Source organism: Gymnoscopelus braueri, assembly GCF_963280865.1.
Source record: "Gymnoscopelus braueri genome assembly, chromosome: 3".
Classification (NCBI taxonomy): Eukaryota; Metazoa; Chordata; class Actinopteri; order Myctophiformes; family Myctophidae; genus Gymnoscopelus; species Gymnoscopelus braueri.
In genome coordinates this window covers 10,652,090-10,678,063 of record NC_137612.1, presented here as the reverse complement: position 1 = coordinate 10,678,063, position 25,974 = coordinate 10,652,090, and the positions used below count along the sequence as shown (strand labels likewise).

The 25,974-nt window shown below is 41.3% G+C and overlaps 2 protein-coding genes across 2 annotated transcripts in view; both read left to right on the top strand.

The window, feature by feature from the left end:
- Nucleotides 1-14,936, top strand: part of LOC308082533 (AMP deaminase 2-like) — a gene marked incomplete at its 5' end in the record, with an annotated part of 557,360 nt that extends 542,424 nt beyond the window's left edge. Inside the window, one exon of the transcript XR_013932932.1 lies at nucleotides 14,866-14,936. The remainder of the gene's footprint in view (nucleotides 1-14,865) is intronic.
- The window catches only part of LOC308081788 (low-density lipoprotein receptor-related protein 1-like), a 285,687-nt gene that overhangs the window by 69,513 nt on the left and 190,200 nt on the right, over nucleotides 1-25,974 (top strand). Inside the window, exons 4-6 of the mRNA XM_080423412.1 lie at nucleotides 10,851-10,976; nucleotides 12,934-13,062; nucleotides 13,594-13,857. Of these exons, the coding sequence (XP_080279538.1) occupies nucleotides 10,851-10,976; nucleotides 12,934-13,062; nucleotides 13,594-13,857 (519 nt within the window). The remainder of the gene's footprint in view (nucleotides 1-10,850; nucleotides 10,977-12,933; nucleotides 13,063-13,593; nucleotides 13,858-25,974) is intronic.

The following is a 25,974-nucleotide window of genomic DNA, read 5'->3' as shown; positions in this document are numbered from 1 at the left end:
TCTACTGGTAGAACTGTCGTAGGGGTTTAAAAACCCAATCAGATCATTTATTTGAATGAAAAATTACAAAATTAAAAAATTAAAAAACACGCAAATTGCTGGCACTGTTGGTTGAGACACTGACATCATGTGTGAAAGCTGTGTTGTTATGAAACCGTTTTGAACTCATGAACTGTGCATGCCCCTCAGCTGACATAGTTTTTACTTTTTTTAAAGAATGAATTAAATGAAAGCGTATGCTAGAATTATGGGTCATGCTCGAATTATGATTTGCCATTTGGATTTAGAAAAATAAAATACAATTAACTACGGTAACACAGCCTTTGTTGGTGGTCAAAAATGTGCTGATGCTACTGACCACAGAGAGAGAGAGAGAGAGCAAAAATAGCAGTTCTACAAGTGACATGCTGTATGAGCTTACTATTTTGATTAGCCAACATATAAATGTATAAAGTGGTTAAAATGATTGTGATGCTGTATTGCTGGAGACCCCCTGGTACGTCCCCCCATGGAATACATTCAATAGCTAAAACAGAAGCGTTAAAATCACCAACAAACTCTGTCCTATTGGGAAATCTAGACCCTCCAGAAAAACGCAGGCAAAAATCCTTGATTATGCGACGCAATATGCAGGGTTTTTATCTGATTTTATGCGGTGAGTGACATTGCGGGAAGTTACGAAATATGCGGAAATATGCAAAATATGCAAAACGTTTGTACAGTACAGGGGGCCTGTACACCCATGAATGAATTGGGGATCTTTCTTTAAGTGTAAAAACGACCAAGAGAGGCTTAGCGGAACATTTGAAAGGATCTCTATAAATTACAGGAAGACATCAGAGGGTCGGCTTCCATAAGAAAGGCCATGTCATTAATTAAGCACCTCAGTGGAATCAAACTTTAACTACCATTATGTTGTAAAGATGGCCATAAAGGGTTTATTACTATAAGTCCAATATCCAACATCTTTATAATAAAGATGTTGGATATTGGACTACTAACCCATATATCGGAAACCTCCAAAACTGTCACTTTTCAGGATTCAAACTGAAACATAACAAAAGCAGTAGATCTACAAGCTCAAACCACGCCAGGTTTCGAGCTTATAGATCTGCTGCTTTTAGTGCTGTTGTGTGACTCTGTAGTATGATCAAGTAGTCATTTATGAAAGCACACCCAAAATTAAAATATGGAGATGCAAGGTTTTTGCCCGACGTCAACGATATTCAATAGAGATGAAGTTGTGTTCTGTTTTCTTTGGGCACACACCAAAATCAGAAGTTTTAAATGGGTCCGTAAAGTTTTTTTTTTACTGTACCTCTGGTACAGTAAAACCAATTTTTTTCCCCCTCCATTTCCTGTAAAGCAAGCATTTTGAACAAGACAGTGACGATACTGACCTTTAGTTAACCTAAGTGTTGGTTCCCATTCCGTCACACAAGGCAGGTGACTGACACCTGTCACTTCCATTCCCCCACGGCTCACAGAGAAGGCGAAGCTGCACAATGAAATATTTATCAGCGGGAACGCCAAGAGATTCAGCGGAGGAGAGGACATCACATCTTCATGCATTTTTCACGCTGGTTTGGGCTTTGAGGCCTGCGCGTGTCTGTCTGTCTGTCTGTCTGTCTGTCTGTCTGTCTGTCTGTCTGTCTGTCTGTCTGTCTGTCTGTCTGTCTGTCTGTCTGTCTGTCTGTCTGTGTGTGTGTGTGTGTGTGTGTGTGTGTGTGTGTGTGTGTGTGTGTGTGTGTGTGTGTGTGTGTGTGTGTGTGTGTGTGTGTGTGTGTGTGTGTGTGTGTGTGTGTGTGTGTGTGTGTGTGCCTGCAGGCCATCTTTCATCTCCCAGGGGGTCAAATGCCTCATCAGGGGGGCATCTCTTTCTACCCATAGTGAGTGTTTTGCCATCCATCCTCTTACTGAAATAGATTGGGTATTATGTTCTGGAGCTGAAATAGATGTTGTGGCCTAACAGTATATTGACATGCTGGGTGTGTTGACGTTACAGCAACACAGTGTGTTGTTCATGTAAAACACCTGTGGTTGTGCTCTTTGTTCAGTGTTGTTTATGGAGTGACATATCTGAACATACTGTCTCGTCTCCTCTGTCGGGTGGAAACCTCATATGTCCCAAAACTGTTACTTTTCAGGATTCTAATTCAAACCAGCAAAAGTAGAAGATCTACAAGCTCAAAACGCGTCGATTCGCGCCGCGTTTCGAGCTTGTAGATCTGCTACTTTTGCTACTTTTGTGTGACGCTGTAGTGAGATCAAGTAGGGCGTTAATTTACGAAAAAACACAAAAGTTGGAGATGTGGAGATGAGGTTTCTGCCCGACGGCAACGATGTACTGCATGTACAGTACATACGCCTTCGCTTTGAACGGGAGAACGGCCCGGGCCTTTAGTCAAGTGATAATACCATGATAATATGAGCTTGTAGCTCATATTATCATACCATGATAATATGAGCTACAAGCTCATATTATCATACCATGATAATATGAGCTACAAGCTCACATTATCATACCATGATAATATGAGCTACAAGCTCATATTATCATACCATGATAATATGAGCTACAAGCTCATATTATCATACCATGATAATATGAGCTACAAGCTCACAACGCTGACTTTCTGTCTTTTTGAAGATTTGGGAAATTCTTTACCTTATCATGATAAATGTCCAAAATAGGCACACGCCAGGTTGAAAGAGGTTAACAAGGAGTGTGTTTATTTGTGGGTAATTTGTACATTATGCTTCATTCACTCGTGTACAGTCAGTACTGCTTTACACGGAAGCTATAATCACAATACAGAAATCTGCTGACCTGTGTGTGTGTGTGTGTGTGTGTGTGTGTGTGTGTGTGTGTGTGTGTGTGTGTGTGTGTGTGTGTGTGTGTGTGTGTGTGTGTGTGTGTGTGTGTGTGTGTGTGTGTGTGTGTGTGTGTGTGTGTTTTCCCCCACTCCTCAGCAATGCTTCTCAGTGTGAAATGATGGAAAACGTGTATAAGAATGGACCCTGCGTTGGGTCACAGTCACAGAGAGGGTTTTATGTTGTACAAATCAGTAACATCCCTTTATTAAAGTGTATCGTTATTCATTGTATCTCAGTGCTGGTGTTACAGCAGTGTTGAAGGAGAATTATTGAAATTCCTAATAGGCTCTATACTGTAGCTGCGGTGGGACTCGGGTTGGAGTTATGTTTTTTTTCCTACTGTACCGCTCGTCCTAGGATATCATAATATCATATATAAGGTAAGAAAAACGTCGGGCGGAATTATCCTTTAACGGTATACTACAGTATTACTGTATTCAGTCTCCTCCAGGCAGAGTGAGTCACCTCTGACTGTGTGTGTGTGTGTGTGTGTGTGTGTGTGTGTGTGTGTGTGTGTGTGTGTGTGTGTGTGTGTGTGTGTGTGTGTGTGTGTGTGTGTGTGTGTGTGTGTGTGCGTGCGTGCGTGCGTGCGTGCGTGCGTGCGTGCGTGCGTGCGTGCGTGCGTGCGTGCGTGCGTGCGTGTGTGTGATAGCGTGCTTGCGTGCGTGGACTGTCTCTAAGCCAGTGGTTTTTCAAAGTGGGGTCTCCCAGGGGTCCTTGAGGGAGTTCCAGGGGGTCCCCAGCTAAATGAGAGTGTACAAATGGAACCAAATGGACCCGAACGGGTCCATTTGGTTCCATTTGTACACTCTCAGAGTTAAATCAACATGGATTTTACAATATAAATTGGGGTCCCAGAGATAGAAATGCCATTAAATGGGGGTCCGTAGCCCAAGGCATGTCAAACTGGGGGTTCCTTGACATTAAAATGGTTGAGAATCACTTCTAGAGCCGTAAAAACAAATCTTCTCTTATCGGGGTCCCTGGTATATCTTTTCAAATGGGGGTCCGCGGGATAATAAGTGTATATTTGGGGGTCCTTGACATGGAAGAAGTTTGAGAACCAATGAGTCTCTAAGCAATGGGCTTTTGTCGTGGTACAAAGGGTCCATTTTGTCAGGATGACCATGGTACTTCATGTAGACACCAGTGGTGGAAGAAGTACTCACAAAAGTAACAATACTGCAATGCAGAAATACTCTGTTAAAAAAATGCACTTGAGTAAAAGTACTAAAGTATTGGATAAAAAATGTAGTTAAAGTACCAAAAGCAGAAAGTACTCATTATGTAGAATGTCCTATTTCACACGTTTTCAAATGTATAAAATGTATTAAAATCATTTGAAAATATCAGATCTACAAGCTCACAATGCATCGCATCGCGACGCATTGTGAGCTTGTAGATCGGCTATTTTCAAATGGCCGAAATGTATATAGGGCTGAAGTGGGTAATGTATGTTTTTTTAATAATAATCAAAGTCTACAAAGTAACTAAAGTTTTCTAATAAATGTAGTGGCGTAAAAGTACAATATTTGGATCCGAGATGTAGTGGAGTAGAAGTAAAAGTATTGGAAATACTCCAGTAAAGTAAAAATACCTCACAATTGTACTTAAGTACAGTACTTAAGTAAATGTACTTAGTTACTTTACACCACTGGTTACTTTACACCACACAGTAAAGTTAAACCCACTGTTTGGAAAACTTTGGTTTGTTGAGGAGGAAGTTCCAATGAAGGGACAACAAATACCATGCAAGATTTATGGAGCTGTGTCTGCACCACAAGACAAATATGACCAATCTGTTTAATCATCTCATAATTCTAATATAAAGTGGATCTCTGACCAAACTGTAAAGGACAAAAATACAGAGAAAGGTAAATATACTGTTAAAAAGCCATTTTAGTTTTTTAGTTCAATAAATGCATGTTTCCAAAGTCAGTAGGTAATCATGTTATATATAGGTGTAATGTGTGATCATATTGACCAATTAGTTTTTCATGATTATGATTTTTTTGTAAAAAAAAAAACAAAGAGTGGTCATTAATGCCCAGTGTTAATTCTGTCCACTAAAACTATGATAGAAAGTGTCCGTCGAGTCGACTACCTTTTTTTAAACTAAACTAACAAAATAAAAACTAAGCTGTGATGACTAAAACTATGACTAAATATGTTGACAATTTCCTCAACAAATAAAAACTAAAATGTAAGGAATGATTATTTTTTGTGTTTTTTCGTAAATTAACTCCCTACCTGATCATACTACAGCGTCACATCAAAAGTATCAAATCCAGTGTCAAAGCTTTACTTGAAACGCGGCGCGAAGCGACGTAACAGGTTTCGAGCTTGTAGATCTGCTACTTTTGCTATTTCTTTATTTGAATCCTGAAAAGTAACAGTTTTGAACATATGAGGTTTCCACCCGACAGAGGAGACAATATGTTCACTCTCTCTCGTTCACACACAATTTGAGATGACAGCTGTCACTGGACTTTATACATTATTATACATAATGATAGACTATTAAGTAAAGAAAATACAGACTCAAAGGATTGATGTATAAGTGCTTTAGTTTGACTCCGCTTATTCCTTTAGGGTACATTACTGTATTTAAATATATTGTTGATGCAACTGTAAGGTCAGGACAGAGTTTGTGTCTCGCCCCTTTTTGTGACCAAATTAAAAGAGCTTAGCAACGTGTTTTCTGTTGTGATCAGAAATATGTGTGAGAAGAAATAGAAAAGAAACGGGATAGAGGCTCGAGGCAGAAATGTGAGTAGTTCTCAAAGTGAGGTCCGGGGACTCCCAGGGGTCCTTGGGGGGGCCGGGGCGGTCCCCAGCTAAATATGTTAACCCATTAAGACCTGAAGCCGATTCTACAAATGTCTTCTAAATCCCAACAGTTTTCTGAAAAAAACGTATGTTTCTATATCAGTGGTGCTCAAACTTTTTCATGTCAAGGACCCCCAAAATGATATGTATTTGGCCGCGGACCCCCATCTCAAAATGTTATGAGCTTGTAGATCGGCTATTTTTAGCACACAACCAAGTGTAAAATCAGGCATTACGACGCCATCAAGGCACCGCCAAAATACATTTTAGTTGACTAAATCAACTGTAGATTTAGTTGACTAAAAATGTTATGATATTTAGTTGACTAAATGTAGACAAAAACTAAAACATTTCAGATGACTAAAATATGACTAAAACTAAATGGAATTTGGATGGAAATGCAGCTCCAACCTAATAGACAGAGAAGCATAGAATGTCAGAACAAGACAAGCTGCCATGACATTGGGGGTCTCACTGCCTTAGACATACAGTACTACCTCCTTCCCGCCCTGCCAACTGTCCCTTTAAAGGTGGCTGCGTGCCGCCATTTTAGGTGATCACCCTTTCACCTTTTTAGGTGGAAACGTTTTCACCTCAAAGGTGATTATGATACCGGGTGCTCATAGTCATGGTCATGTCCGTTTAGAATTGACCCCGCCCTCCCTCTGGTTCAGCTGTTCAGAGGTGATGGGGTGAGGTCTCTCAGTAAAAAACGGAGAGATGTGTTGGGGTGAGCGCTGAGTCGCTTATCACCGCTGCTCAGTGACGTCATGTTGTAGTTTTCAAACCACTGTGGTGACGAGAGAGTGATCACTCTCTCACGGGACTGTGACCCCCCTTTATACAGACGCCCATTCGACCGTGTGACCTCCTCCGCTGCCGGCTAAAAGGTGGTGGGACAATGCCAGTGCCACCCCCAATACGGTGCCCGTATACCCGCCAATACCATGCCGCACCTTTTATAAAGGTGGTGGGACAAGGCCAGTGCCACCCCCAATACCACCTAGCCTCGCGTAGCCAGACTATATCACTGTGTGCCAGACTATATCACTGTGTGCCAGACTATATCACTGTGTGCCAGACTATATCACTGTGTGCCAGACTATATCACTGTGTGCCAGACTATATCACGTAGCCAGACTATGTGGATCACTGTGTGGATGAGAGTCTGGTGCTTCTATGACCAACTTTTTTTTCCCAAGGGGCGGGATCAAAACGATGGCTCTGGACGCAATTGGTTAGACCTACAGCCAACTACCAATCACAGTCTCCCATATTTGAATAGGCCTACTGAGCAGTGCCAGACACAAATCGCAGAGGGCGATATTTTTTTTGTTGCACCGGCAGATTGGTCTGGTCCCAGGCTACCGTGCCGTACCTTTTATACAGAACAGCGAGGCGGAATGATGGGGGCGATATTCCCACCATGAACAGGCTGTGTAAAAGGGACTTCTAGATCCTTGGCATAGCCTGTCCAAAAGCCCTGAGGGATTCACAAGCTGTCAAACACTTTAATCTGAAGAGATACCTTCTCATGGCCCATGGAAATCAGTGGTGGAAAAAGTACTCAAATTCTTTACTTAAGTAAAAGTACCAATACTGCAATATAAAAATACTCTGATACAAGTAAAAGTCCAGAATTAAAAATTTACTCGGGTAAAAGTACAAAAGTATTGGCATCAAAATGTACTTAAAGTATCAAAAGTAAAAGTACTAAATATTTGAAAATAGCCGATCTACAAGCTCACAACGCGTCGCGCTGCGACGCGTTGTGAGCTTGTAGATCGGCTATTTTCAAATAGCCTATGTATAAAATAGGGCTGAAGTGGTTAATGTTTGTTTTATAATATCATAGTTTATATCTGAAAAGTAACTAGTAACTAAAGTTTTCAAATAATTGTAGTGGAGTAAAAGTACAATATTTGCCTCTGAGATGTAGTGGAGTAGAAGTAAAAGTATTGGAAATTGGAAATACTCAAGTAAAGTACAAATACCTCAAAATTTTACTTAAGTACAGTAATTAAGTAAATGTACTTAGTTACTTTACACCACTGCCCCAGAGGTGCCTGAAGGTCAGCCGTGTTTAGAATAAACGCTTCGCAGTCACTTTCATGTCAAGGACCCCCGTGTGTTCAGCTGCGAACCCCCATTTGAAAAGACGTTGTGCCAGGGAGACCCTCAAAAGACAAGATTTGTCAAAAAAAATTATCAACATTATCCCCCCGCCCCCCCAAAAAAAAGAAAGATCCCTATGAACTCACAATATGTCAAATCTTGACACGTTGTGAGTTTGTAGATCGACCTAAAAAAATCTAAATAAAATAGGCTCTTTAACCCATTTAATCCGGGAACGCATCTGTGACATTTTAGATTTTAGCTATAACCATTATTTTATACTTTGGCTGTTCAAAAATAGCAGATATACAAATTCATAGCGTGGCACCAAGTGCCGCACTATATGAATGAGCTTGTAGATCTGCTATTTTATGAAAAATCTTGAACATTTTGTGCAAACCATGAATATAGATATTTTTAAAGGGAAAATGTTTGACTCAAATCTTTGCTTCTGGGGGTCCCTGGAACAAAACGTTTTCAGATAGGGGTCCGTGGACAAATACATATCATTTTCAACTGAAAACTGTTCGGATTTAGAAGACATTTGTAGATCCTCGGTTGAATGGTCGTTAAACTGTTGCAATCTTGCAACGAAATGCAAAGTATAAATAAAGTTCAGGATCAGAATGAACTGTATTGGCCCCACTATGCTTTATTCTCACATGCCACGAGTTTTTTTTTTTTTTTTTTTTTTTACTTTAAATTTTTTATCCCGCGATTTTTGTAACCCATTTTTTTCACCCGGTGACAATTTCCTAAGTGATCCTGGGCGCTACACCAGCCCTAAACCAGCACTACACCAGTCCCCCACAGTAGGGAGGCCAGGGCCGAGCTCATGCTTCCTTCAGGCATGAGAGCCAACTGACCTTCTTGTCACCTGACAGGGGGGAGTTTCCCTGGTTGGACGTATAGCGCGTGGAAGGAACACGTTATTCCAACCAGTTCCCTTCCCCTCCATCAGGCGCCCCGGCTGTCATGGGGGAGGCGGTATAGCGACCAGGATTACTACATGTTTTTGTGAGGGTATTAACTACCCTAGGAGACACGGGGAGAACATGCAAACTCCACACAGAGTAGGCCCTTTCGCCGACCCCACCTAGGGTATGGGCGCTGATGACGCGGAGGAGAAGACACGCCCCCAGCGCCCACAGCGTCCCCGGCGGGAATCGAACCCAGGACCTTCTAGCTGTGAGGCGACAGCGCTACCGACTGCGTCACATGCCAGTGTTTTGACTCTGGTTGTCAGTGACTCTCCAGTGAGCAAATAAACAAGCAGCCAGTAAAGTAACAGTACATTTACTCAAGTACTGGACTTAAGTACAATTTAACGTTTTTTTTTTTACTTTAGTGTAGTATTTCCAATTTTCAAAACTTTTACTTCTATTCCACTACATCTCTGAGGAAAATACTGTACTTTTTACTCCACTACAGTTATTTGAAAACTTTGGTTACTAGTTAATTTGTAGAATTAGAGCTTTATTACTAAACATGCATTAACCACTTAAGCTCTCTATATATTTAGTCCATTTGAAAATAGCCGATCTACAGAGCTTGTTGATCTGCTTTTTTTAATAGCATAATGAGTACTTTCGGTACTATATATATTTTTAAGGCAATATTTTTGTACTTTTACAAAAGTAAATTCTGACAACGAGACTTTTACTTGTAACAGAGTATTTCTACATTGTGGTATTGATACTTTTACTCAAGTAAAACATGTGAGTACTTCTTCCACCACTGCAAACAGCCCATAAGTAAATATGTTACAACTGCAACGTCTGATTTGATTTAACCCATTAAGACCGGGAACGCATCTGTCATTTTAGATTTTAACCACTTAAACCATTATTTTTATACTGTGGGCTATTCAAAAATAGCAGATATACAAGCTCATGAGTTTCAAAAAAGTATTAGGATTTAGAATACATTTGTAGAATTTGAGTTACAAATGTTTGCTTTAAAAAATATATATATTCAAAGATTTGCACACATTTTCACAATTTAAAAAATGAAATAAATAGCAGATCTACAAGCTCGTAGCGCGGCACTCGGTGCCGCGCTACGAGCTTGTAGATCTGCTATTTTTGAATAGCCTGAAAGTATAAAATAATGTTTATAGCTTAACTAAATGATCCAGGTGCTAATGCAGCCATCTTAACATCGCTCACAGTTCATTGTGTGACATTCTGGTCGTCACGCTGACCATGAAATTGCTAGAATAAATAAACGCCCGTGGCAACCAGACATCTGTGGCCCATTTATCTGGCTGGGCCCCCGCTGGTCGGCCCCCGCCGGCCCGCTCTGAAGCCCCCAAGCTGTGAAAAACAAGTCGGACACACAGTGAACAATCAACACACAAAGACCTTAAACTATCTGGCTACAGTGTGTCATTAATCTGTTTGTGAATCGTCTCATTAAAGCAGCACTATGTCACTTTTTTTTTTTAATTAATAAAATGTTAATTTGTCCAATCTGTATGGTAGAGTATTTTAAAGGGATAGTTTTTTTTTTCTATCGATTAGTCACCCCATGGAGACTTGAATTCATGGATATATATATATTTTTTAGATAAAAAAAGTAAAATAAAAACAAAAATAAGAATAAAATTACTTTGCAGAAGAAAGGATACAAAAGAAACCTCAGTATATAACCTTGGCATTACTGCTATTCTTTATTATTTCTTTGTTCTGTCTATATTATCGCTGCTGTAAATGTCGAGGAAACCAAAGAAGCAAAAGAAATGGACTCTTGTTTACTCGTATAATAAGATATAAGGTGCAACAATAAAAGTCTGGAATCTTGAATCTTAAGTGGCTAAGCTGCTCTTTGTCTGTGTGTGATTCATCACTTCTCCTTTTGACCAATGAAACGCCACCGTCCAGTACTAAGGCTCTGCTTGTCCTGGGCTTTCATTGCCTCTCTGTAAGGCCAGGCTCTCTGTGTTCTTTCACACACATTATTACCTGTCCTGTGATCCTTGAAGTGACCACAATTTATCCCTTTGCTTTTTCTTCTCCTCCTCCTTTCAGAGTTCGCTGACAACTGCACCCTGCACCACTCGGGTTGTCAGGACGACTGCGCGGTGACCCCTACAGGGCCCGCTTGTTACTGCAAGGCGGGCTTTGAGATCAGTCAGGATGGAAAAACATGCAAAGGTGAGTTCCTCCTCCGCCGCCGTGGTCCGCTACGCTTTACCTTCATTCAGGGAAGGGAATTGCTTCTCCTCTTTCAATGATTACGGCCATAGCTGAGTGGTTAGTGAGCCCGCCTGGGAAGCCAGGCCAGAGGCCCTGGTTGTCCCGGGTAGGATTCCAGACCAGGCCAGCAATGTGTCTTTGAGCAAGACTCTTAACCCCTAATTGCTCCCCGGGCGCTGTACAATGGCTGCTCACTGCTCCTAGTGATTATAGGATGGGTAAATGACATCACTGCTCCTAGTGAATATAGGATGGGTAAATGACATCACTGCTCCTAGTGAATATAGGATGGGTAAATGACATCACTGCTCCTAGTTATTATGGGATGGGTAAATGACATCACTGCTCCTAGTGTTATAGGATGGGTAAATGACATCACTGCTCCTAGTGATTATAGGATGGGTAAATGACATCACTGCTCCTAGTGAATATAGGATGGGTAAATGACATCACTGCTCCTAGTGAATATAGGATGGGTAAATGACATCACTGCTCCTAGTTATTATACGATGGGTAAATTACATCACTGCTCCTAGTGATTATAGGATGGGTAAATGACATCACTGCTCCTAGTGATTATAGGATGGGTAAATGACATCACTGCTCCTAGTTATTATGGGATGGGTAAATGACATCACTGCTCCTAGTGTTATAGGATGGGTAAATGACATCACTGCTCCTAGTGATTATAGGATGGGTAAATGACATCACTGCTCCTAGTGATTATAGGATGGGTAAATGACATCACTGCTCCTAGTGATTATAGGATGGGTGAATGCAGAGGACAAATTTCACGTATGTGTAAATAAACAGTGACAAAGGAGAAAGTAAATTTGAACTGAATTGCTAATTACAACCTTGGCCGAATGGCTGCGTATACTAGAGTCATTACATTAACAAACCTGGAAGCGTGCAAGTTGTGAGCTGAAGTCTATTAAAGGTATGGTATGTGATATTTTCAGCCTGATCTCCAAGAATTTAGTATACATTGCACGGATCCAGTGCACGTGATTCCGTGCATAGTAGCCTAGAAACCCCGAAAATCCGTGCATATATACGGCGAGTCCCGCGGTGGGCGTAACCAGTTGCAACCCGGAAAAACCCGGAAGCAGAGGAGTCCCCACAACAAAATGTACGATTCTGTGCATATCGGTACGTAACTCAAACTGCGCTGATTAGGCTCAAGGGAACGTTGCAACGTTTGGGACGGCAACTCGCTCGCTTTAGCTCACTCGGTGGTCCCTTACGTGGCGACAGTTGCCATGAGACTGCACGCCTCCGAAATGGTTTAGTCACAATGGGGGAGATGCGAGGCGGCTCTGCACGGATTTTCGGGTTTTCCAGTTGTCTATTCACGGAATGACACCTCCGTGCAATGTATACTAAATTCTTGGCGATCGGGTTGGATATTTTTGTGTTAAAATAAGTGTTAAATAGCTCTATTTTCTGATCTTGAGCTCTTTAATAAACAGAAAAGGCATTTTCAAGTCGGGATACCAATTTAATTTCATCAGGATAGAGAACTCAGTCAGGATACAGATTAAACAAGTGAAAGTGAGTGAGCGCGTTTATCTTTGCACAGTATAAATAGTTTTGAATCTCCTAACCTCAGCCAAGTGACTTAAAATTTTGCAATTTCATTGCTCCAAAACAAGTGATATGTGTCGTTAAGCTGAAAAGTCCAATCTTAATTACTTCTTGTCAAACGTAAACACAATACATCATTACATCAGCAAGCCCTGAAAATATGAAACAATGATTTCGTTCATCTGTGTGATTCCCATGGTTCATGTTCCCCCACACGCACCTGACTATCATTATGAAGACGCTTGTTGCTTCTGAAAACCATTGCGTTGAGAAACAGGCGATGCAGTTAAGCGAGTTAATGTGGTGACCCTGGGTGTGTTTGTTTCAGACTTTGACGAGTGTGGCGTGTACGGGACCTGCAGTCAGTCCTGTACCAACACGGAGGGCTCCTACATGTGTTCCTGTGTGGAGGGATACCTGCCACAGCCAGACAACCGCTCCTGCAAGGCCAAGAATGGTAAGAACCAGCTGCCTGTATACCCTGTCAGCCACAACAGCACAGCATCACTGTAGTATGATCAAGTAGAGCAGTGGTTTTCAACCCTTTTCACATCAAGGTCCATTATGTATTAAGCATTTGAGCCACAGCACCACCATTTGATGAGATTTAGACTCTCAGACCGAGGTTTCTGCCCGACAGCAACGATAAGTAGTTACTTTTAAAATGCAGTAACTTGTAAAGTAACTAGTTACTTTTTTTGAGAGCAGTTAACTAGTAACTATGACTAGTGACTTTTTTAAGGATAGGGGAGGGGAGGAGAGTGGGCGGGATTAATGGACTATGACGTCAAAGTCCAGGGGCCAATCCCAGCCCTTTTTTTTTGCCTAATTATTCAGAAAACCCCAGAGCACAGAAAATCCACTGAATGTTCAAAGTTCAGGTTTTTGGGGTGTAATTGAGGTCATAAAAAAAAAAAAAAAAAAAAATGAACCCTTTATAAGTAACATGCCCACCAACACTGGTTCCTCCTCATTCCCCCCCTCACAGTACCCGTGGAGCGCCTGCCGGTGCTGCTGATCGCCAACTCCCAGAACATCCAGGCCACGTCGCTGAGCGGCGCCACGGTCCACAGCCTGCCCTCCACCAGCACCAAGCAGACCACCGCCATGGACTTCCTGTACGACCAGGAGATGGTCTGCTGGATCCACGTGGGCGACGCCCCGTCCTCCACGCACCTCAAGTGTGCCAAGATCCCCAACCTGAAGAGCTTCACCGACGAGAGGGTGATCAACATCTCCCTCAGCCTCCACCGTAAGTCCACCCACGTCCCAGCTGTTTTCGACGCTATACACTCACTCACATGCATTCATTACGGGGCGGCAGTGTTGATTTCGTCGACTAAAACTATGACGAAAAATTTTCGTCGACTACCTTTTTACACTGATGAAAACTAAATAAAAACTAAACAAAAACTAAGCTATGATAACTAAAACTAAGGCTAAATATATTGACAATTTTGTCAACAAATAAAAACTAGACTAAAATGTTAGTGAGGGATCTAGTGGAGAAGAGATCCAGTAGAACTAAAAGACAAGTCAATTTATGTTTGGTTGCTTTTGCGCTCTGAAAATAGCAGATCTACAAGCTCACAACGCGCCACGCTGCGACGCGTTGTGAGCTTGTAGATCGGCTGTTTTCAGCATGCAACCAAGTGTAAGATCAGCCATTACGACGCCATCAAGGCACCGCCAACATACATTTTACTCGACTAAATCAACTGTAGTTTTAGTCGACTATAATCTTATGATATTTAGTCGACTAAAACTAGACAAAAACTGTAACATTTTAGATGACTAAAATATGACTAACACTAATTTTAGTCAAAAGACTATGAAAAAAAAATTGCTGTCAAAATCAACACTGCGGGGCGGCAGTGGCTCAGGAGGTAGAGCGGCCGCTCCGGTTTGATCCCGGGCTCACTCAGAGTTCGAGTCGAAGTGTCCTTGAGTAAGACACTAGGCATGTAACGATTAGCTCAACTCACGATGCGATTCGAAACACGATACTGGGTTCACGGTACGATTAATATATTTTTTTTAACACACAACAATTTTCTCTTACACAAATCCAGTACCGTATTTTATTCTCTTTTATTTCTTTTTACAATACTGTGTTTTCTCCAGTGTTGATTTTGTCAGCAAATTTTGATTTAGTTTTAGTCATAGTTTTTTGAATAAAATTCCATTTAGTTTTAGTCATAGTTTAGTCATCTGAAATGTTTTAGTTTTTGTCTAGTTTTAGTCGACTAAATATCATAAGATTTTCGTCTAAATCTACAGTTGATTTAGTCGACTAAAATGTATTTTGGCGGTGCCTTGATGGCGTCGTAATGGCTGATTTTACACTTGGTTGCATGCTGAAAATAGCCGATCTACAAGCTCACAACACGTGGCGCTGCGATGCGTTGTGAGCTTGTAGATCTGCTATTGTCAGAGCTCAACACCCGAGCGCAACCAAACATAAAATGACTTGTCTTTTAGTTCTACTAGATCTCTTCTCCACTAATCACTCCCAGACATTTTAGTCTAGTTTTTATTTGTTGACAAAATTGTCAATATAGTCTTAGTTTTAGTCATCATAGCTCAGTTTTTATTTTGTTTCTATTTAGTTTTCGTCAGTGTAAAAAGATAGTCGACGACGATTTTTCGTCATAGTTTTAGTCGAGGAAATCAACACTGGTTTTCTCTTATCCTCTTTTCAATACAGCAGCAAATGACTGAAAAACTTTTTTTTAAATCAATTTTCTTACAAAGATCCTGTATTTTCTTCTCCTCTGCTGTTTGCATCGCAATACATTTGGTATTAAATCGATTTAAATTGGAACCAGTTTGAATTGATCTTAATCAATTTATGCCTACAAGACACCAATCTGGGAACCCATCGTCAAATAAAAACGAAACTCTGCTCTTTTTCACTTTTGCATTTGACTCTGGGCGGAGGAATTAACTGGCCCCATGCTCACTGGAAACCGGGGTTTGGACATGCCCTCAGCCCTCCACTTCCGGTGGTGCGCCTATGTTTTCATTCCAACTAACAATATTTCTCCACGGAACACTAACACCACTTCTCCCAAAGAACATGGATCGTTTTGCTTTTAAGCCCACTTGTTTCTATGATGAAAGAACAAGTTAAAATGTTACTAACTTTCCGTGGTTTTGTCGGCTCCGAGGACGCTATTGTTAAATGAGTTTTGGTTTGTTTCCAGTGGGAAGCGAGTCGCACACATGTAAATCCCGCCCTCTACATTTGATTGGGTAAAGCGCTGCCTGCTTCCTGATCTGATGGCACGCCCACTTGTAACCAATGTGCATGGGTTCTCAACACGGCTCCCGACAGATTCAAGCGCAGCTATGAATCTGTTCTTGAGACATTAACAAGACACTGAACCCCTAATTGCTCCCCATGACGAGGTTGGTGCCTTGCATGGTTTCCCCTGCTGTTGGTGTGTGAATGTGTGTGTGAATGTGTGTGTGAATGGGTGTGTGAATGGGTGAATGTAATTTACATTGTAATGCACCTTGGATAAATGCACCATTTATAACACCAGTGGTTCTCAAACATTTTCATGTCCCCCAAGGACCCCCAAATTGATATGTATTTGGCCGTAGACCCACCATCTGAAAATGTTTCGTGCCAGGGAGGACCCCCAGAATAGAACATATGTGAATAGAACATGCAAATTATTATAAATATTATTATTTTGGGGGGGGGGGGGGGGGGGGGGTGGGTCCCCCTGGCACCAAACATTTTCAGATGAGGGGTCCGCAGCCAAATTTAATATATCAATTTGGGGGTCCTTGACATGAAAAAAACGTTTTAGAGAACCACTGCTGTATAAAACCATACGCTGCATAGCAACGCTGCCAGCTCTGCATACATACTGCATGACATCATTCTCTCAACATCTGTGCTCACTGGCAGCAGTTTCAGCACGTACGCGTGCACGTACGTTCACACACGTACTTGCACACACATACACACACACGTGCGTATTAGACGCGCACACGCGTACTCGCACACTCACACTCTCACACACACACACACATGTACTATACGCGCATACACATACACACACACACACATACACACACACGCGTACTACGTGTGTGCGTTTGCAGGCACGCATAAAACTTTGTTGTTTTTCTTCTTCTTCTTTTTTTCTATTTGCAGTGACTGTGCAGGATATCTGCTGTTATTTTTTTCTATGTGTGTTGGATGGATGGTTGCTCTATGCATGTGGACAGGCTGCCTGTGAATCAGCGTGTTGTCATCCGAACGCCATAACAACGTTTACGGGCAGCCGTGTGTGTTTTTCCATGGTTAAAAAGTTGGGTAACGTTGGGACGAATTTTTTTTTTTTTTTGTTTCCAGTAAAGAGACCAGACGACGAGCCAGACGAGTATCGTGTGTGTGTGTGTGTGTGTGTGTGTGTGTGTGTGTGTGTGTGTGTGTGTGTGTGTGTGTGTGTGTGTGTGTGTGTGTGTGTGTGTGTGTGGGGGGGTGTGTGTGGGGGTGTGTCTGTGTCTGGGGGTGTGTCTGTGTCTGTGTCTGTGTCTGTGTCTGTGTCTGTGTGTGTGTGTGTGCGTGTGCGTGCGCGTGTCCATTTCAACACGCCTTTCGTGCAACTAGAATACTTGACTACTTGAATACTTGCATACTTGAATACTTGAACACTTGAATACTTGAATAATTGAATACTTGAATACTTGAATACTTGAATACTTGAATACTTGAATACTTGAATACTTGAATACTTGAATACTTGAATACTTGAATACTTGCGTGCACTGGGATACTTGAATCCTGAGCCCTAAACACCTGCCTATACGAATGTTACTGACCGGATATGCATCTGTGTGTCATTTTTTAAAAATGATTTTTAAAAAGAAAGTCAGATCTACAACCTCACAGCTTGTAGATCTGCTATATTTTTGAATAGCCCAAAGTATAAACTAATGGCTACAGCTAAAAAATCTAAAATGACACATATATGCGATCCCAGATTGAATGGGTTAAATATTAATATCCATCGTCATATGCATCTCATTTTGCTGAGGTCAGGAGGAGGACAGCCCAGAATGCTGTCCCGCCACCCCGGCCTGTTGATGTCTAAATCACTGGTATCATGCCATGGACCCCAAAATGATACGTATTAGGCCACAGACTCCCCATTTCCAAAGATTTGGTGCCATGGACCCCCCTTAGCTCGTTAAGCCCATTCTAGAAATGTCTTCTAAATCCCAACAGTATTCTGAAAAACATATGTTTCTATATCAGTGGTTCTTAAACTTTTTCATGTCAAGGACCCCCAAAATGATATGGTTTCGACCACGGACCCCCATCTCAAAATATGTTCTTCCAGGGACCCCCCAGAAGCAAAGATTTGAGTTACAATTGTTCACTTTAAAGAATATATATTCAAAGATTTGCACACATGTTCACGATTTTTCATAAATAGCAGATCTACAAGCTCGTAGCACGGCACTCGGTGCCGCGCTATGAGCTTGTAGATCTGCTATTTTTTAATAGACAAAGTGTAAAATAATGCTTTTTCAGCTCAAATCAAAAAGTGACACAGATGCGTTCCAGGTCTTAATGGGTTAAGCCAGCTCAGTGGCTCCGCCCTTAGACTGTAAGGTAGCCCTGGCCCTAACTCATACCATAGACTATAAAAATGGGACCCAACATTCTGTGAATCATGTCATAAACACAAAGCTTGTAGATGTTCCCCATTTAGCTGCCTGGGGACCCCCCTGGAATCCCTTCAAGGACCCCCTGGGGGTCCCCCGTACCCCAGTTTGAGAACCCACAGGTCTATAAATCACACATATTGCCCAGCTATCAGCCTCCCTCTTGGCTCAGTGGATGAACATTCCCAAGGTAACAACCCAGACAAAAATGCTTCGGAAAATTCTTCTACGAATGTGACCAGTTCCAGATATATATGTGTGGCCCACATGTTTTATATGACATACATAAGCTCATAGCGCGGCACCGAGTGTCGCGCTATGAGCTTGTAGATCTGTCTTTTTTTTTTTAATCGTGAAAATGTGTGCAAATCTTTGAATATATATATTTTTAACCCTGCAAGACCCGGATATATTTCAGATGGTGTTGTAGGAGTACTTTGGAGAGGAAAATATAATGTTTAAAAAAAAAAAAAAAAATCGTAAGGTTTTATTGAAATGTTGTAATATTACAACATTGGGTCTAACGGGTAGCAGAATTTCCTATAGGCCATTTTTACTCACTGTCAGAATAACATGGCAAATGTCTATATACTTCACTAAAACAACTTAAGGGTTCATTTCTATGGTTATGGTTTATTATTTGGCCTCAGAACAGTATACATTCTGAATAATATTTGGCCTCAGAACAGTACATTATGAATAATAACATCAATAAGCCATATTTATAAGATTTTATTTTATTTTAGTCGATGTCCACATCACTCTCTCCATTCATTACAATGTCCAACACATCCCTTTCAGTGAAGCAAGGCTCTCTCCTTGCTTGTGGCATTCTGAAATGAAAATAAATACATACCTTTAGTACATTAGTAGCACATCTCACTGCAGGTACATATTTCACAAGTCGCACAATACTGTCTGGCCAACCTATTGTGCTTTGCTTATCCTCACAAAGGCTTAGCCTAACAAAGGGATTGAGGATGGCTGTAAGTGGGCAATCCCCAACACCCATCACATGAACAATGATGAGAGAGTCTTAACTGGGCGACTCCCATATGAACAATTACCATACACTGATTGCTAATCACAAACATTACCGAAATGTTTTGCTAAAACATTATAGGCAATGAAATGTTATAAGCTAATGCAGTATATAGGGGAAAATACACATATAACTGTATAAATGTATTGTGAAAACTAATAATACTCCACTCCACAAAAAATAACAGGAAAACAAATGATTTATACACTTTTTTTTATAAAATACAAATGTTGTATTATTACAACAGCCGGTCTTGCAGGGTTAAAGCTAACATTTTTAACTCAAATCTAATTCTACTTTGCAGTATTGATACTTTTACTTATGTAAAATATGTGAGTACTTTTTCCACCCCTGCTGATACTGTACTGGTTGAGTAGGACCAGCAGAGCAATGAGTTCAACACGGCTGATGTCAATAATTTATATGAAATCGCTTTCAACCATGGTGATGCTATTTTTGGCAGGTCATTATAGACCAAATCTATGTATTTATAATCTTTTTTAATTCATAAATTGCAGATCTACACTACTAGCTCACTGTGCGACACGTTGTGAACTTGTAGCAATGCTATTTTCATCACGAGACAAGTATAAATCAGGCTTAAGTGGGGTAAAAGAAAAAAGAAAGATGATTATTTAGTGCCATAATTGTGCAACCCTAGCTAGAGCTCTTTTAGCGTTCTGTGTTTGACATTTTGGGACCAGAGGAATGTGCAGGAAATTCCAACGGCCTCAGCTGGATTCTCTAAGCCTGCCCACCCCGCCCCCCGCCCCCCTCCCCCTCCTCCTCCTCCTCCTCCTCCTCCTCCTCCTCCTCCTCCTCCTCACACACACACACAAACACGCACACACAGCCATATGCACACACACATTTTACTTGAATACTGTACTTAAGTAATTTCGTTTTTTCTTTACTTGAGTATTTGTGGGGGCGGGGGGGGGGGCGGGGGGGGGTTTGTGGATACTTGTGACTTTCACTCCACTTGAATACTGTACTTAAGTACATTTTTGAGTGTCTGTACTTTACGTGAGTATTTGTAGAGCAGGGTGTTTGTGGTTACTTGTGACTTTCACTCCACTACATTTCAAAGACAAATATTGTACTTTTGACTCTGCGCTACATTTCTAGGAAGGGAAAAGAGTAACATTAGGAATTAAATCACGTATAAGCTCAGTCAAACACATTTGACAGAGCAACTTTCACTTAGTAGTTGAGTAATATTTGACCAGGACTCTCTGTACTCACGGATTAAAGTTCTCAGTCACTTTTCATTCAGTTATTTGGATTCCAGTAGAAGCCAGCATGTCTTCTGTGGAAGCATATGTTGCACGGCCAAAACAGCCGATCTACAAGCTCTCAAGAGCTCGTCGATGGGATATCTTTTGTTAAAGATTAGAGCATTTGAAGTGGTCAAACTCAAATGTTTAAGAAGCATTTTCCATAAAACCCTGATGGTCTCGGGATATTTCATAAGATCCTTCACCTGGTTGGCAGCAGAAACAATGTTACTAAAACGTCATAATTCTACATATTGTGTTAATTGTTTAGGAAACAGCGTTAGTGGGGGGGGGGGGGGGGGTGAGATCCTTTCCTTTCACAAATCACATAATAAGGACTTGGCCATACAATTGTTTTCACTCATGAGATTTTATTTTTGCTTTAATCCATTGAGGCCTGAGGTTCCGATTCTGCAAAATATATCAAAATATATCAGTTTTCAAACTTTTTCATGTCAAGGACCCCCAAAATATGTATTTGACTGCGGACCCCATCTCAAAATATTTTGTACCAGGGACCCCCCAGAAGCAAAGATTGAGTTAATGTTTGCTTTAAAAGAATATATATATTCAAAGATTTGCACACATTTTCACGATTTTTCTAAAATAGCAGATCTACAAGCTCGTAGCGCGACACTCGGTGCCGCGCTATGAGCTTGTAGATCTGCATTTTTTTTCAATAGCCAAAAGTGTAAAATAATGCTTTTTAGCTCAAATGAAAAAGTGACACTGATGCGTTCCAGGTCTTAATGGGTTAATCCATGTATACTTTGACTACACACACACACACACACAAACAAGGCAGTGTGCAACACACATGTGGAGCAGAGGCCTGACTGACTAAACTGATGAAAGGTCCGGGGCCGTATTTGCTCCGGCCAGGAAACAATTAAACGCGACTCCACTTCCTCTACGCAGTGCCACAGACTTCCTGTTTTGGCTCAAGCCTGTGTGTGTATTTTTATGCGTTTTCATGGGCATGAAAGAACCCAGGCCACATGCGGCGAGTGTTTTCAAACTAATTCTAGTGATAGCGTGTAGCGTGATAGCGGTTTGTATAGGTTGCACGAGTTAATATCCAGGTTTTTTTTTTTTACCTTTCCTACAACTTTTGTTTCCACATTTTCCGGAAGTTTTAAAAACGAAATAAATAAAACAGGAACAAAATTTAATAATTCTAAATCGTTCTCAAAATATTTTCACTACTTTTGAAATGGGGATTAAGTGGTTAATTCATAATATGTATGTATGTAACCCATAATGTCCGGGTAGCTCAGTCCGTAGAGCTCTCGCCTTTTGGACCACAAGGTCACGGTGGGTTCGATCCCGGGGCACCACCGCCAACTCAGCGTATGAGTAGCACGTCTTGGGTGCGGCAAGTCGTGCGGTAAAGTACTGGGAGCTGATGGTATAGACCATATTCACACGGTGGCCATATTGGAATTTAACATTGAAAGTGCCGCCACCCGGGGTGGCTACTTTCATTGACTTCATAGAAACATGGCCGCCGTGTGAATATGGTCTATAGGTGTGGCGCTTCCACCCTCAGCAATCCATCTCCCAGGGGTCTAATAGCGAATCGTAACGGGGATAAGCCTCTCCGACCAACTGTCTTGGGTCACAGGGAAACACCACATTTTTTGGGTCTTGAGCTAAACGATGCTTCATGGGAACCACTGCGGTGGGTCGCATGCAGTGTTGCCCTGGTCACATGGTACTTCCTGGTGCGGTGTGGTGAGGTATCACACTGTGGTGGAAAGTGACTAAGCATATTTACTTAACTACTGTACTTAAGTACAGTTGTGAGGTATTTGTGCTTTACTTGAGTATTTCCAATTTCCAATACTTTTACTTCTACTCCACTACATCTCAGAGGCAAATATTATACTTTTTACTCCACTACAATTATTTGAAAACTTTAGTTACTAGTTACTTTGCAGATATAAATTATTACATTATAAAACATACATTAACCACTTTAGCCCTATTTTATACCTAGGCTATTTGAAAATAGCAGATCTACAAGCTCACAACGCGTCGCGTTTTGCGACGCGTTGTGAGCTTGTGGATCTGCTATTTTCAAACATTTTAGCACTTTTACTTTTGGTACTTTAAGTACATTTTGAAACCAATTATTTAACTTTTACTCAAGTAAATTTTGAATTCCGGACTTTAACTTGTAACGGAGTACTTCTACATTGCAGTATTGATACTTTTACTTAAGTAAAACATTTGAGTACTTGCGGTGTGGTATCACGCTGTGCGTCTTCGCCGCTCATAATGATTGATGAATCATAATGATTTGCGGAGGCTGTTGGCTTGCTTGCGTGTTAGTGTGTGTGTGTGTGTGTGTGTGTGTGTGTGTGTGTGTGTGTGTGTGTGTGTGTGTGTGTGTGTGTGTGTGTGTGTGTGTGTGTGTGTGTGCGTGTTACTTAGTGTGTGTTACCATTGAGTGTTAGTGTGTGTGTGTGAGTGTTAGGGAGAGACAGAACAGGAGGGAGGCCATTGGCCGCCTGCCGTCAACAGGCGGACGAGCCAGCAGGCAGCCGATATGGCTGCGGCCGACATACAGGAAATGATGCGTTTGTGGTTTGTGCAAGTGATTCATGACCTTAGTATGCCACAACGATCTGCCCAGATGTGAACCTCTCTCTCTCTCTCTCTCTCTCTCTCTCTCTCTCTCTCTCTCTCTCTCTCTCTCTCTCTCTCTCTCTCTCTCTCTCTCTCTCTCTCTCTCTCTCTCTCTCTCTCTCTCTCTCTCCTCTCTCTCTCTATTTCTCTCTCCCATCACTTTCCCTTTGTCCCGTTCTCTTCCACTTTTTAATTTTTAGCAGAGTTGGGTAGAAATTAGTTACATAATTAGGATGTTTCACTTTAAAAAAATCATTTTATCGTCCATTTTATCGTCTACTCAGGCTTTTGGGAGCACCCCAGACAGTTTTTAAGTTGCTTGATTCAGTATTTATTTAGATATTTGATATACATTTTATCAGACACGCCCGATTCCTATACAAACCCATTGTATCTTCAAAATATTTTTTTGTTTTTTCCAATTCATTTATTTCTTATATTTTTTGGGGAAAAAGAAAAACATTAAATACAAATATAAAAATTAAAAATTAAATTAAATAAATGAAAAAGTTATCGACAAAACACCCCTTACAGCTGTATGTATTAAGAGGGCAGGATGAGTCTCTAGAACCAAGGACGGGTGTTTTTGATGAATCTAACAGTTCTAATGGGTTTTTAATGGAAGGGGGTGTGTCTGATTAAATGAATATCAAATATCTAAATACTAAATCAAGCAACTTAGAAACTGTCTGGGGGGCTCACAAAAGCCTGAATAGACGATAGATTTACAAAAATATATAAATAACGTTTTTTTTTTGGTGAGATTTTATACATTTGATACTATATTTGAAAACTTGTGAAATGGGACATTCTGCATAAATGAGTACTTTCTACCTTTGGTACTTTAAGTACATTTTGATACCAATACTTTTACTCGAGTAAATTTTGAATTACGGACTTTTACTTGTAGCAGAGTATTTCTGCATTGCAGTATTGATACTTTTACTGAAGTAAGAAATGTGAGTACTTTTTCCACCATTGCTCAGTATACTTGAGTAGTCTTTTCAGCAGATAGTTTCTTACTAAGGTAACACTAGTTTTTGGCTATACTCTACACAAGTCTCGCTCGCCCTGCTCCTGCTATCCGTGCGAGCCGTTGCAACAACGTTGGCCAAACAAACAGCGTCGGGCCATGTGAGGTTCAACGCCGTCCAGAATATAATCAGCTTTTATAAACAAAGGGAGCCTTCTTAACCCTTTAAGACCGGGAACGCATCTGTGTCACTTTTTGATTTGAGCTAAAAAGCATGATTTTACACTTTGGCTATTCAAAAATAGCAGATCTACAAGCTCATAGCGCGGCACCGAGTGCCGCGCTACGAGCTTGTAGATCTGCTATTTTTGAGAAATCGTGAAAATGTGTGCAAATCTTTGAATATATATATTTTTAAAGCGAACATTTTTAACTCAAATTCTTGCTTCTGGGGGGTCCCTGGAACAAAATATTTTGAGATGGAAAAGTTTGAGCACCTCTGATATAGAAACATAAGTTTTGCAGAATACTGTTGGGATTTAGAAGACATTTGTAGAATCGGCTTCAGGTCTTAAAGGGTTAACACCATGAGGTCATCGGACCAGGCTTAACGGCGCGCGGTCATCAGACAGGGGGCCAGGCGGTGATACGCAGCGGTGTGTTGGACCAGATGACCAGTGGTGGTGGAAAGGATTCTTTACTTGAGTAATATGTTCAAATGGTAAAAGGACTTCATTTAGCGCCCTTGACAGTGTTGTATGTACGTACATTCATCACCCCGTTCACACACACACACACACATTCACACACTGACGGCGGAGGAAATCAGCACCAACCTGCTCAATGGGAGCAGTTAAAGGGATAGTTCCCCCAAACAATTGCTTTTTTTCTATCGATTAGTCACCCCATGGAGACTTGAATTCATGCATATTTTTTTGTTTTTGTCGCATTCCTAAGACAATAATTATGACCAGCTGACCGGTAGGGCAGCGGTTCCGGTAGGAGATACAAAGGAGACTCTTTGTGTCTCCTAACGAAACCGTCATCAAATTATTGGCTTACTGTAGGAATGCGACCAGGAGTGAAAACCTTTCTAAGGGTTTCAGTGTCTTGCTCAAGGACACTTCGACATGCAACCAGGAGGAGACGGCCGGGGGTTCGAACCGGCAACTCAGCGGCAGCGTTTATTATTGATGCTGCGTTATTATTACGTTGCGTTAATGCTGCTTGCTTAATGCTCAAACGCTGTGTCATCATGCGCTGTTAACGCAAATAGCCTAGCTGAAGCAAAGCAATCATGTGGTAAATGGCCGGGTTGTCAGACAGACACAGTCAGGAGGATTTATCGGCCTCTCCAAAAATTATAATATTTTCTGCTTGAGGCACCCATGGCGCTCCGGCTCCGTCTTTACAGTAGAAATGCATGGCTGAGCAGCACTGGTAGCTAAAACAAATGTGTTATCCTTGTACCAGAGGAGCTAGCTGCCCTCTCTCTCTCTCACAGTAGGATGTAAGTAGGATGTAGTGAGTGCTACTAGCTAGCTGCCCTCTCTCTCACAGTAGGATGTAAGTAGGATGTAGTGAGTGCTGCTAGCTAGCGGCCCCCTCTCTCTCACAGTAGGATGTAAGTAGGATGTAGTGAGCGCTACTAGCTAGCTTCCCTCTCTCTCACAGTAGGATGTAAGTAGGATGTAGTGAGCGCTACTAGCTAGCTTCCCTCTCTCTCACAGTAGGATGTAAGTAGGATGTAGTGAG